Source organism: Mandrillus leucophaeus, unplaced genomic scaffold, assembly GCF_000951045.1.
Source record: "Mandrillus leucophaeus isolate KB7577 unplaced genomic scaffold, Mleu.le_1.0 Scaffold262, whole genome shotgun sequence".
Classification (NCBI taxonomy): domain Eukaryota; kingdom Metazoa; phylum Chordata; class Mammalia; order Primates; family Cercopithecidae; genus Mandrillus; species Mandrillus leucophaeus.
This window is the reverse complement of record NW_012102721.1, coordinates 4,047,967-4,060,747: the sequence shown is the minus strand read 5'-3', so window position 1 is coordinate 4,060,747 and position 12,781 is coordinate 4,047,967. Positions and strand designations below refer to the sequence as shown.

The window sequence follows — 12,781 nt, the reverse complement described above, 5'->3', positions numbered from 1 at the left end:
CAGGGTTTCCTCCCATCCTTGCTTGAGGGCAGGCCATGGGCCCTGCAGAACCATGGGGCCAGTGGAGCCCCACTCCAGAAAAGAACTCCGTGGCAAGCCACATGAAGGCAGGAATGCCTCCCGGAACAGTGTGTGGCTCTCCCCAAGCTCCTTCACCCAGGTCCACTGTAGAACACGCCACATTTTGTTTGTCCCTTGAGTTATGGACATCCCATCTCAAACACATTCTTAATGAATACCATGTGCTTCCTGAGTTTGCCCTGCTTCTGAGCCCACTGTGCCTTTCTGAGCAAGTAGATAAGGGTTACAAGGTAACCTAGCCAGTGAAAGTCAACAGCAGCTCATTTCGCTTGGCCTTGGTGGGCACCAAACCTGCCCCCTTAGCAGGTCTTAGTGGAGGCAGGTCCCCACTGAGCAAAGCCCATGGAGACTGGAGGCACACTTGCCCACTGGCAGACCACTGAGCACAGGCGGGCTCCCCCATTCTCACTGAGCACGGGTGGGCTTCCCCATTCTCACCGATGGTCCTGTCTCCCTCAGGGTCCACCTCCTGGGCCATGCTCAGCGCCTCTGTGGTGGCGATGTCCACATTACTGGGGACCACCACCAGGTTGATCGTCTCCTGCCTCTGGATGTACTTCCTAATGAGTGTCTTGATCTGTAAGGAAATGAGGTGACTCATGAGTATGGCAAAGGCAAGTGAGAGGTGAGACAGGTCCTGACCTTGTACTTGCTTCAGTCCCTGAGAGTCCCAGGGGTATTTCCCCCAAAAGAAGTAACTTTGGAGAAATGAACCCACAAACGCAACCCTGGAGGTACCTACCAAGCTGGAATTATGAGAAAATAAATTATCTGCAGCAGAAACAGAGCTGTAGGCTCAGGGAAAACCACGGGGTTTCAGGTAATTAACCCCCAAGACCTTAGATCTGATGGTCACAATGAAAAATGGTGGCCAAAAAACCCCACTTCACCCCTAAATGTTTAATCTGTAAAGTAAGGTTCATCGATACTAAAATATCATTATACCTGTTTCTTTCTTGCTTGTTTTGTTTTTGTTTTGAGACAAGTTCTTGCTCTGTTGCCCAGGCTGGAGTGCAGTGGCACAATCATGGCTCATTGCAGTCTCCCTGGTTCCAGCAATCCTCCCAGTAGTTGACAGGTGCACGCCACTATACCTGGCTAATTTTTTAACCTTTCTTTTATAGAGAAGGGGGTCTTCACTATGTTGCTCGGGTTTCTGTCAAACTCTTGGGCTCCTGTCAAACTCTTGGGCTCAAGGAATCCTCCTGCCTCAGCCTCCCGAAGTGCTGGGATTATAGGAGTGAGCCACTGTGTGTGGCCCATTATACTTCTTTTTAATGCTCTCTTCCCACATAAGACCCCTTCCTAATACACAGCACTTTAGATATGGCATTTCATAAAACATAAAACAAATACATAGATGTTTCCAACTGGGCCCATTGGCCTCACTTTCTCCAAAGAAGCTTCCATTCAACTTGACAGAAGAGACTGACCAATGGGCTCTCTAAATTCCCCACTCACACCTCCAAATACTAACTCAGCTCTGGACTCAAGGTTACTCTAATACAGTACCCCCTTTCTCCTCCCACCCCTCCCATACACCCCCCCATCCCCACACCAACGCCAAGGTCAGAGTGGGTCTGAAGTCTGACCTTATACCCAATGTCAGGAGGTTGATTGCCCACAGCCACTCTGGTTATCCCAGGAAGGTCTATTAGAGTCAGATCTGGGACATCTCGGGAGCTGATCTCCAGGGTAATTAGCTCATGACTGATTCCCATTCCTTCCCCGGCGATGGTATTCTGGGCTAGAGAAGAAGCAGGGAAAATCAAACCCAGAGCTTAGGATGAAAGGATCTCATGACAGTGAATACTCTGAAAGCATCTTCTCCTCTCTGTGAGTCATGGATAAAAGCATATTTGGAGCAGGTTCAATTTTCTGTGATTGGGATGAAAGAGATCTCAAAGGATAACTCAGTATTTTCCCTGCTGTTGGCCAGCACTGTGTGTAGAAAGACCTTGTGAGAACATCACCATGAGTGACACCCACTTAGACCAGTCCAAAGCCAGGCTGAGGCAAGAAGTTCTTTCTGGTAGCATTCCTAAATCCTTCTCATTGGTGTCAGTAGCAAATCAGCAACCAAGCAAAATAAAAACAAAAATGTATGGAAATTCCTAAAATATAAACTGGAAAATCATATGGGGAAATGTGCTTATTTTAGCTAAGATAAGCACTGGTTGTTAACATCCCAATAAGATTTTATTTTGCTCCTTCCTCCTTAATGAATTTCAGGATAGGAATTTGTTTCATCAGATTGTTGGCTAACACCACTTTACTCTTTTCTACATCTAGAATGTCTTTTTGGGATGTTTGATATCAATTTAGAACTTAGGAAATAACAGTGGTTATGGTCCACTAATTGTTCCCCCAATATCCATGTACCTGCCATGTGGTCATGAGACCGGGTTCTGGCCAGTGGGCCATGTGAAAATGTTATGTGCAACTTCAGAGAGTGTGCTCATGAAGGCGGAGATATGCCCCTTGCCATGGTCCAGCTGGCTTCAAAGTGGACTTGCTGACTAAGTCACAGCCGTGGGGGGGACCTTGGAAACAGAGGCCACACCCAGTGAAGAAACGGGATCAGAATAAGTCTTGGTTCCTGACACTGGAATCCCCAGTCAGCTCTGGTCTGTCCCCCTTCAGACTTATATGAGAGGGACAGAAAGCTTCATACATTGTTTAGACCACTGTGTTAGCAACCTGCTGGCACAATGGCATCCACATTCCCTTCCATGCCTGTATGCACGCTACTTTACAGGGTGCCTTTGTCACTTCCATGGAGAGAGAGAATCTGTCCCTTGAAATTGGGCTTGGCCACTTGACTTTCTCTGGCTAAGGGGATGTTACACAGTGCGACGCCAAGAGAGACTGAAAGGTGTTAGATGCTGGGTCTTGCCCTCTTTTGCTGCTAGGAACCCCTCCACCCAAATTAAGAAGTCCAGCTTAGCCTTCTGGAGGGGAGAGACCACACAGACAGAAGGCCTGGTCACTCCAGCCAAGGGCCATCCTGGACCACCAGCCCCAGCCCAGCTAGCCCAGAGAACTGCCTGGCTGGTCCATCAAATCATGAGAAATCAAAGTGGTTAAGCCATTAGTTTTAAGATGGGTTTGTTTTACAGCAAGGGCTGACTAACACATACAGTTATTTTGAGTGTTCTGCTGCAGGCAGCCAACCTGATCCCAACTAATTCAAAATCATGGTTTGTCAATAACATTATTTATCTTTCTATAGAGAGTCAACAAATGTGATTAATGCTCCATCTTTACAAATGCTAAACTTGTCCCTTCCTACTGCTGGGCATCAGTTCATGTCACTTCAGTACCTTCCCAGTGTGAATGAAACTTAATCATGTGACATGCTAGAAAAACAGAAAGGTCAAGAGGAAGATGTTATCCGTGCATCTCATAGTGGCTGCTCTTTGTCAGCTACTCTGCCCTATCTGCACTGCTGGTGTCGTTTTCCCCTTGCAGACAACTTCAAATTGATCCTTGTGGTTTGCATTTATGGAGGCCTACCATGAGTTAGCCTAAGTTAGGATTATGCAAACCCAGACACTCCCCCCCTTTCTTAGGAAAAGGGTGCTGGTTCTGAGAGGGGTTCAGTGATGATCCAGTCCACAATGTGGAGCTCTTTGTATAAAGGAAGAGGGGGAGGAGCTCCCTTACCCTCACATCTGGCTCCTCTTCTGCCAGATCTAAGTAGGGAAGCCTTTGATTAAGGGACAGATCGTCCATATTTGGGGACAAGTTTTACATTTCAAAATTCACATTATTCTAGATACTCACATAATAAGCAATAGATGTGTTTTTGAGACAGGGTCTCACTCTGTTGCCAGGCTAGAGTGCTGTGGCAAGGTCACAGCTCACTGCAGCCTTGACTTCCCAGGCTCAAGCAACTCTCCCAGCTCAGCTTCCTGAGAATAGCTGGGACCACGGGTGCATGCCACCATGCCCAGCTGTTTTAATTTTTTTTTTAAGAGGCAGGGTCTCACTATGTTGCCCTGGCTGGTCTTGAACTCCTGGGCTCAAGTAATCCTCCTGCATCAGCCTCCCAAAGAGCTGGGATTACAAGCACAAGCCACTGTGCCCGGCCAGAAATAAATTATTGCTATCAGATGCTGATATCCAAGCATGCTGGTCATAATGAGGTAAAAGAAGTAGAAGGAACTGGGGCCTGATGTGCAGGAGAAAGGGGTCCTAAGGAAACAGCACAGGCCCAGGGAGGTGGGAGTAGGAACAGTTACAAACTGACCCCAGGCATGTCAGAAGGCTTGACCAGGCATCCAAACAGGGGGTACTCACCTTTATTAATTTCCTCTTCTACCTCTGAAGCATCCAAAATCTCAGTCTCGTAGTCCTGGTAACTGACCTTGCCTCTCCACTTATCTTCGTTCACAAGTTTCTTCAGTTTCAGCACCAGCGGGCATCTAGTCACGATCCCTAGAAGGCCACGCCCACATCAGTGCTCCACTTTGCTCTTAAAAGACCTACATAGTGCCTTAGGCCCATGGTTCTCAAACTTTTATACACTCATCTGGGGAGACATTTAAAACTGGAAACTTTCTGGTCTTACCCTCCTATATGTGGGGACATCGCACTGTGTCTGGGTGACCTCAAGAACATGCATTCTGAATACGTAACCCAGGTGAGTTTTTGCTCACTAACGCTTGAAAGCCACCACTCTTGGCTTCCTGCCTCATCCCAGTGTTCTGCTATCAGCTCAGGTGGCAGACCACACGGGGAAACCCCCCAAACTCATCCGAACATCTTCCATTATCCTCCCAACATACACTCTACCCCCATTAGGAAAGTATCCTGCTACCACCAGGCCACCTTACCATTGTCCTCCTACTGTAAACTCCTTCCATATTCTACTTACCATGCCTGACCTATATTGCAAGACCCATCCCAGGCCTGAACTCTTTGAGCCCTCACTGATCTAGTTCTGAACTGGGGGACTCAAATGCATTTATTCAGATCTCCTCAAACTGTAGATTACATATTACTTACGTGAAAAAAAAAGTGCAATGGGATAGTGTTATGAAATGGTGTTCCCTCCAAATTCCTATGTTGAAGCCCTAACCCCTAATGGGACTGTATTTGAAAATAAGGCCTTTAAAGCAGTAATTAAGGTTAAATGAGGTCATTAGGGTGGGCCCCAATCCAATATGACTGATGCTCTTACGAAGAGGAAGAGACAGCAGAGATGCTTGTGTGCAGAAGGCAGGCCATGTGGGGGGGCGGTGAGGAGGTGGCCATCTGCAAGCCATGGAGAAAGGCCTCAGGAGAAACTAAACCATGATGTTGGACTTCCAGTCTCCAGAACTGTGAGAAAATAAGCTTTCGTTGTGTAAGCCACCCCATCTGTGGTATTTTGTTATAGCAACCTGAGCAGACTAATATAGAATGTAAGTTCTTACCGCTGCCTCTGGGAAGGGCAACTCCTGACAGTGCCTCCAACACAGAGCTCTTGCCCGAGCTCTGGTCCCCGATGACGGCGATGGCCGGCAGGGCCAGGTCCTGCTCCACACCCAGAGCCCGCAGGGAGTCGATGAGGTCGATGCAGGGGCGCACCTTCTCCTCGTACTGGCTGCACAGGTTGTTCTCAGCCACCTGGAGGAAGCGAAAATGGAGAATTCTTCATGGCCTGCAGATCATGTTCATGATATGGTTTGGCTCTGTGTCCCCACCCAAATCTCATCTCAAATTGTAATCCCCATAATCCCTACATATGAAGGGAGAGACCAGGGCGAGGTAATTGGATTGTGGGGGAGGTTTTCCCCAGGCTGTTCTCATGATAGTGACTTTTCATGAGATCTAATGGTTTTATAAGTGGCAAGTTCCTCCTTCAGTCATTCTCTCTCCTGCCGCCTTGTGAAGAGATGCCTCCCTCCATGATTGTAAGTTTCCTGAGGCCTCCCCAGCCATATGGATTGTGAGTCAATTAAACCTCTTTTCTTTATAAATTACCCAGTTTCAGGCAGTTCTTTATAGCAGTGTGAAAACAAACCAATACCCTCCATTAAAGACGGCCAACTTCAATAAGTCTAATACACAGGTTACTGGAATCCCCAAAAGATAATGGAAGACACACACACAAAAAAAAATTCAAAGAAATAATACACACAATTCCCTCAAACTTAATGAAAACCATAAACCCAAAGATCTCAGAAACTCAACAAACATCAAGCACAGCAAACATAAACATCATCAAGCCATTAAGAGGGTCCAATTGCTCAAAACCAGTAATAAAGAGAAAATGACAGGAGCAGCCAGAGAACGATATAGTGTGAGCAGAGGAACACAAATGAGAAATCTGCTGTAAATCTTATCAGAAACAATAATAAGTGAGAAGATAGTTAAGCAGTATTTTTAAAGTACTGAAAAACACCATCAATCTAGAACTCTATACCCAGCAAAAATATCTTTTAAAAATGAAGGCAAAACAAAGACCTTTTTAGCCAACCAAAAGCTTAACTAATTTATTACCAGTAGACCTGAACTACAGGAAATGTTAAAGAAGTTCTTCAGGTAGGAGGAAAATGACACTGAATGGAAATCTGGATCTACACAAAGGAGTCTATACTAGAAGGAGTAACTACTAGACTTTTCCCTATTACTTTGCTATCTTTATTGAATGTTTGAACATAAATAACAATATTGTGGGATTTATGATGTATGTAAACGTAAGATGCATGATAGAAATAGTATGAAGGCTGGGAGCAGAGAGATGGAAGTACACTATTCCAAGGTTCTCACACTACACATGAAGGGACAGACTATCACTTGAAGGTTGACTTATTAAAGATATATGCTATAAACACCAAGAGTTATACTTAATAAGACAACAAAGGAGACATGATGGAATCATAAAAAATAATTAATCCAGAAGGCAGAAAAAGAGGAAAGGGGGAATGAAGAACAGGTGAGATAAATAGAAAACAAATAGCAAGATGATATTCTCAAACCTAATTATATTATCAGTCACATTAAATATAAATGATCTAAATATTCTTGGTCAAAATGACTTTGAAAAAGAAGAACAAAGTCAGAGGACTAGCATTACCTAATGTCCATAATTACTATAAAGTTAAAGTAATCAAAACAGTGAAGTACTTGCATAAAAACAGAGAAAGCAGCAGACTTCACATTCATCCTGCCCACCTACCAGCAGCTGGGCACAATTTTCCAAATGTGGGCTGATTGGGGTTCAGGAAGAAAATATGAGAAAATCATCTCATCTTTTACCTCTTTCTTTTTAATGACTATTTTTGTGCATGCTTCAACATGGACATAAGTTTTCACTAGAATAGCTTCTTTATATCAGGACAAGAAGCTCTTTATATTTGGGGTCAGATGATTCTTTGTTGCAGGGGCTGCCCTACACATTGTAGGAGGTTTAGCCAAGTATCTGGCCTCTATTCACTATTCACCCTGAGTTGTGACAACTGAGATGTCTCTAGACCTGGCCACAAGTTCCAGGGAGCAAAATGGCCCCTGACTAAGAACCACAGCCTTACCAAATGCATGAATACCATCAATAGCCTTGGTCTTAGTTCACACCTTGTAACTTTTTGTTTTGTTTTCATTTATTTATACTACCTATTTACAAAAGTGTGTCAAACATAATAAAGCAAATACGCATGTACTAACCACTTGGGTTAAGAACACAAACACTCCCAGTACTTAGGACATTGCATACACCTCCCTAGTCACCTCCTTCCTGTTACTCCCTCATCTCCAGAGGGTCCCTCTATCCTGAGGCTTGCAATCATCACATCCTTGCTTTTCTTTATAGTTTTGCCACCTATACATTTTTCCTACAATGGTATATTGCTTATTGCTGCCTGTTTGGGAATTTTATATAAGTGGAATCATTTTGTATATTTCCTGTGTTACTCAGTTCTTTGGTTCAACATTGTTCATTTGACGCAGCCATTTTGATGCCTGAAAATCTAGTTCATTCCTTTTTACTACTGCATAGAATTCTGCTACATGAACGTACCACACTCCCAGGATCCATTCCACCATGACAGGCACGTGGACAGAGTCCGGGTTTTGCTGTTATAAACAGTGCTGCTATGCAGGTGGCTCCCAGGGGGATGTGCAAGAGTTTACACACGGTTCTCAAACTCCAGCATGCAGCAGAATCACCTGGAGAGCCTGGTAAAGCACAGGGGGTGGGCGCTGCCCCAGAGTGTCCAATTCACCAGGTCTGAGAGTGGGAGGAGGGGCTGGTCATTTGCATTTCAATCAACTTCCCAGGTGATGCTGATGGACTGGTCTGCGGGCCACACTTTGAGAACCACCGTCTATCCCCAGAAGTGGAACTGTCAGATCACAAGACACACTGTGCTCTCCTTGACTGGAAAAGGCCAAGCTGCTTCTAAAGCAGGCAAGTATGAGTGAGGGAGAGTTCCTCCTGCCCCACACTCTGACATAATTACATGTCTTACAGCCAGACAAGAGATGCACGAGGCAGGGAAATGCAGAAAAATGTAAAGAGTGGTATCAGGGCGGTGGAAAGGTGGTGGTCCTCTGTGTTTTTCCTAAATGATTCAATGTTTTTAAAATATTGTTTGAAAAATTGTTTAACATTGCCTAGGAAAACAGAGCCAGCCTGAAACAGACCAATGATCCATGGTAATAGGAAACTGAGCACTCTGAGTGCCTGGACACTCCCTGCACTTACTCCTCTCAACAGCCATATAAAGCAAAGACTATTATTCTCATTTTAGATATGGAAAACCAGGCTTATAACAGGAGGAATAACCGCCCACGATCACATAGCTGGGAGTGTCAGCGTCGGGACCAACTCAGGTTGGACTGATTCCAGGGGCCATGATTGCTTCCCACCAAAAATATGTCTTGATTCTGGGCAAAAAATGCACCACGTGGCTTCCCTACAGAGATAATATCCTAATGATGCCCCACGGTTTGTGGCTTGAGACTGAATCATGATGTGGGCAGGAGAAACAAATCTAGTGCTCCTTGAACCCAGGGCCTGGGCCAATTCCTACATGAACCCATTAACAGCTCAGCCGGTGGCCCCAATCCCAGCAGCACCTCCACCCACAGTCGGCTAAGGCCATGAGTCTACACTTGGTTGTAAGCTGGCAAGTAGAGGGTCAGGATCTGCGTCCTGGCACAGGAGAGGTGAGAGAGCAGGCATCTCTGGGGCAGCAGCAGCACCTCTGCAGAAAAGGGCAGCCTCGAGGGGACATGGCTCACGTCACATGGATAGCGACTTTCAGAGAGCAACTTACCGAGCCCGGACTCTTCTGGGCCACGTCAGCATCTCCATTCAGTAAGAGAGGTTGGGATGCAGCAGCTGGATCAGCTTTTACAATGTCCACTTCAGAAAGAACCATCTTCCTTCTTTCTAAGTTAAGCTTAAAATAAAGCAGATGCCTATTCAACAGATAAGCAGCTGAGTGTATTCAACCATGGAACCAAACCCACCACCAGAAGGGAAGGCCCCTGGGGGCGGGGACTCTGACTAGTTGTTCTTGGTGATGTCCCCAGAGCCTAGAAGAGTGCCTGGGACATGGTGTGTGTTCACTGGCTCTTTATTCATAGAAAAACAGAGGGACCCAAAGAAGCCAAGGTCAGATGAAGACACATGCGGCCTCCCCGCTCAAGATGCTTCAAGAATATCCCTCTAGGCCTGGCGCCGTGGCTCATGCCTGTATTCTCAGCACTTTGGGAGGCTGAGGTGGGTGGATCATGAGGTCAGGAGTTCAAGACCAGCCTGACCAAGATGGTGAAACTCGTCTCTACTAAAAATACAAAAAAATTAGCTGGGCATGGTGGCGGGCACCTGTAATCCCAACTACTCAGGAGGCTGAGGCAAAGAATTGCTTGAATCTGGCCGGCAGAGGTTGCAGTGAGCTGAGATCATACTCCTGCACTCCAGCCTGGGTGACAGAGCAAGATGCTGTCTTAAAATAAAAAAATAAAAATAAAAATAAAGAATATGCCTCTGTTCCCCAAAAGATTTTCTGTGTATCTCCTGTCATAATTTGAGGCCGAATTTCAAAAATGTTTTCAGTATAAATTTGAATAGGATAACAAAGGACACAATTTCTGATGCAACTGTAATACAATTTAAAATTTTACATTTAAAGGCCAGGAGAGGTGGCTCACTCCTGTAATCCCAGCACTCTGGGAGGCCAAGGCGAGTGGATCACCTGAGGTCAGGAGTTTGAAGCTAGCTTGGCCAACATAGTGAAACCCTGTCTCTACTAAAAATATAAAAATTAGCTGAAGTAGTGGCACATGCCTGTAGTCCCAGCTACTTGGGAGGCTGAGGCAGGAGAATCACTTGAACCTGGGAGGTGGAGGTTGCAGTGAGCCGAGATCACACCACTGCATTCCAGCCTGGGTGACAGAGCAAGACTCTGTCTTAAAAACAACAACAAACAAAAACAAAAACTTTACATTTAAAAATAAAATTGTTATAGAACTGTTTCCAGTGTAGCCAAGGGAATCCAAATGCTATGGTAATTTGACACCCAAACCTTTAGTTTAAAAAAAATGTGAGCTCTAAGTCTTTTATGCTCTTTCTTTTGATCATCAATTTCACATTTTCATTCTTTTTCTCCCACAAGTGGGGGAAATGAAATGCCATTCATTTTACTCTTGAAAGCATGTAACTGACTGCCTTATATTGTCTGCACTACAAATACACATGTATTTGAAATTCATTTTTAAAATGTTGTAGGACAAGTGTCTAAATACAAAATTTTACAGTGTCTAATAATCTTGGATAAAAGTAACTGAAAATCTTTCTCCTATGACTCAAAATAAATGTTATAGAAAATAGCATGCACCAACTTACCTCCAATATACGTTCCTTCAAATAAAAGTAACGTCAACAAGTTAGATGGTATCACTGAGCTGTTCTCCTGTACCTCCTTGAAATCAAGCAAAGTATACAAGTAAGACCCAAACCCGCAGAACACCCAAGAGTACCCACCCACCCAGTCCCATTCCCATTCCCAAGGCTGAGAACCGTGCAAGTGCAGGAGGTCTGAAGCTGATTCTGATTTCCCAGAATCCTTTTCCTATGTTTCCACTATTTTAACTATTTTAAGATGAATAAAGCAGAGTTTTGCTGCAAATCTGCTGCCTGGATCAATAATATGTAAGGATGCTCTCCTTGCTTCTCCTCACGGGAACCTTCCCCGAGAGCCACGTGATCTTTGTCAATATCATGGGGGTTGAAGGGGACAGGTTAAAACAAACTCGTCGCCTTGCTCTGTAACATATCTAGCTGCACACCTGAGCCAACACCATTTCTCCTGTCACACTGGAGTACACAGAAACGCCCATGTCAGGATGGTCGGGAAGCACTGCCACGGGTTCATGCTACCTTGGCTAAAGAACACGTCCCTGACGCCAATACTTAAAACTATCCTTTTCTGTCTCCCTTCCCCGGGTTTAAACGCTTCCAGGACAGGCATCCTTGTTTGATTTGGATGGGAAGGAAGGGATGTATTCCTTTTTTTTTTTTTGAGACAGAGTCTTGCTTTGTTACCAGGCTGGAGTGCAGTGGCGCGATCTTGGCTCACTGCAATCTCCACCTCCCGGGTTCAAGCGATTTTCCTGCCTCAGCCTCCCGAGTAGCTGGGACTACAGGTGCCTGCCACCGCGCCTGGCTAATTTTTTGTATTTTTTTTAGTAGAGATGGGATTTCACAGTGTTAGCCAGGATGGTCTCAATCTCCTGACCTCGTGATCCGCCCACCTCTTTTGTCAGGTAGGAGTGGAATGGTTACAAAAGGCAATCCATTGTAAACAGTATTTATGGAGTCTGACAATCTGGAAATTTATTCCCTAAAACTCCCATGCCTTTGGAAAGACCTCATGTGCCCAGGGCATCCCAGGCTCCATACCAAAGACCACCACTTTATCTGCCTCTCAGGAGTGCCAGTCTTCTGGGCTATGGTTGCCTCAATTGGACTTTCTGCAGCCAGATACGGAGCATCGTTGAGACCAGGACTTGCACCTCATGACCACGGGTTCCACTCAATCAGCTGAAACAGGACTTGGTGAGTAGATTCCCTTCCCTAATTTGTTTCATAAATTGAGATTTTCTGAAAGCTAAACCTTATGGGTTTTGTCTGTAAACCATAAACGTTTGCACCTTTCCCCGATCATTCGGAACATCAGTTTGGATTTCAGGGACAGGGCAGTCTCGGGAGTTCAAACTGATTTCTCACTCCTCCATGGAGCTCGGCATCCAGCTGCAGTCTTCAAACTCAACCAGCTCTGGCCTTGGAAGAGCCAAGAGGTGGTGACTCCTAGCTCTCCATCCCAAAATGCTCCTAAAATGTCTCGGCTGCACCCTGTGTTTGCAGAGGAGGCTGCAGGGAGCCTGGACATGCCTCCCACCTCTCTCTTTTCCAGTCCTCCATCCACTCGTCACTGCACAGCCCCACTGGTCAGAGCCTGAGGTGTTAGGTGGGCATGGATGGGGTTAAGCACCAGGCTCTTCTCACATCCTGAGCAACTGCCCCTGTGCAGGGGCTTCCTTCCATCCCTGCCCAGGTCAAGTTTGTGCCCATGACATATAATAATGACCTGTGACTAATGTCTCAAAATGGAGGCACTCGTTTTAGGTGGCATTAAGCCCACAGTAGGTTTTTTCTTTAGAAACAATAAACATACATGTTTCTCATTTTCGCTCTTAGTAAAGG

The 12,781-nt window shown here is 45.5% G+C and overlaps 1 protein-coding gene across 1 annotated transcript in view; it reads right to left on the bottom strand.

The window, feature by feature from the left end:
- Window positions 1-10,952, bottom strand: part of MX1 (MX dynamin-like GTPase 1) — a 30,930-nt gene extending 19,978 nt beyond the window's left edge. Inside the window, exons 1-6 of the mRNA XM_011984185.1 lie at window positions 10,922-10,952; window positions 9,348-9,492; window positions 5,502-5,694; window positions 4,384-4,521; window positions 1,674-1,828; window positions 520-658 (exon numbers count right to left, since the gene is read on the bottom strand). Of these exons, the coding sequence (XP_011839575.1) occupies window positions 520-658; window positions 1,674-1,828; window positions 4,384-4,521; window positions 5,502-5,694; window positions 9,348-9,452 (730 nt within the window). The 5' untranslated portion in view covers window positions 9,453-9,492; window positions 10,922-10,952. The remainder of the gene's footprint in view (window positions 1-519; window positions 659-1,673; window positions 1,829-4,383; window positions 4,522-5,501; window positions 5,695-9,347; window positions 9,493-10,921) is intronic.
- Window positions 10,953-12,781: the final 1,829 nt, after the last annotated feature.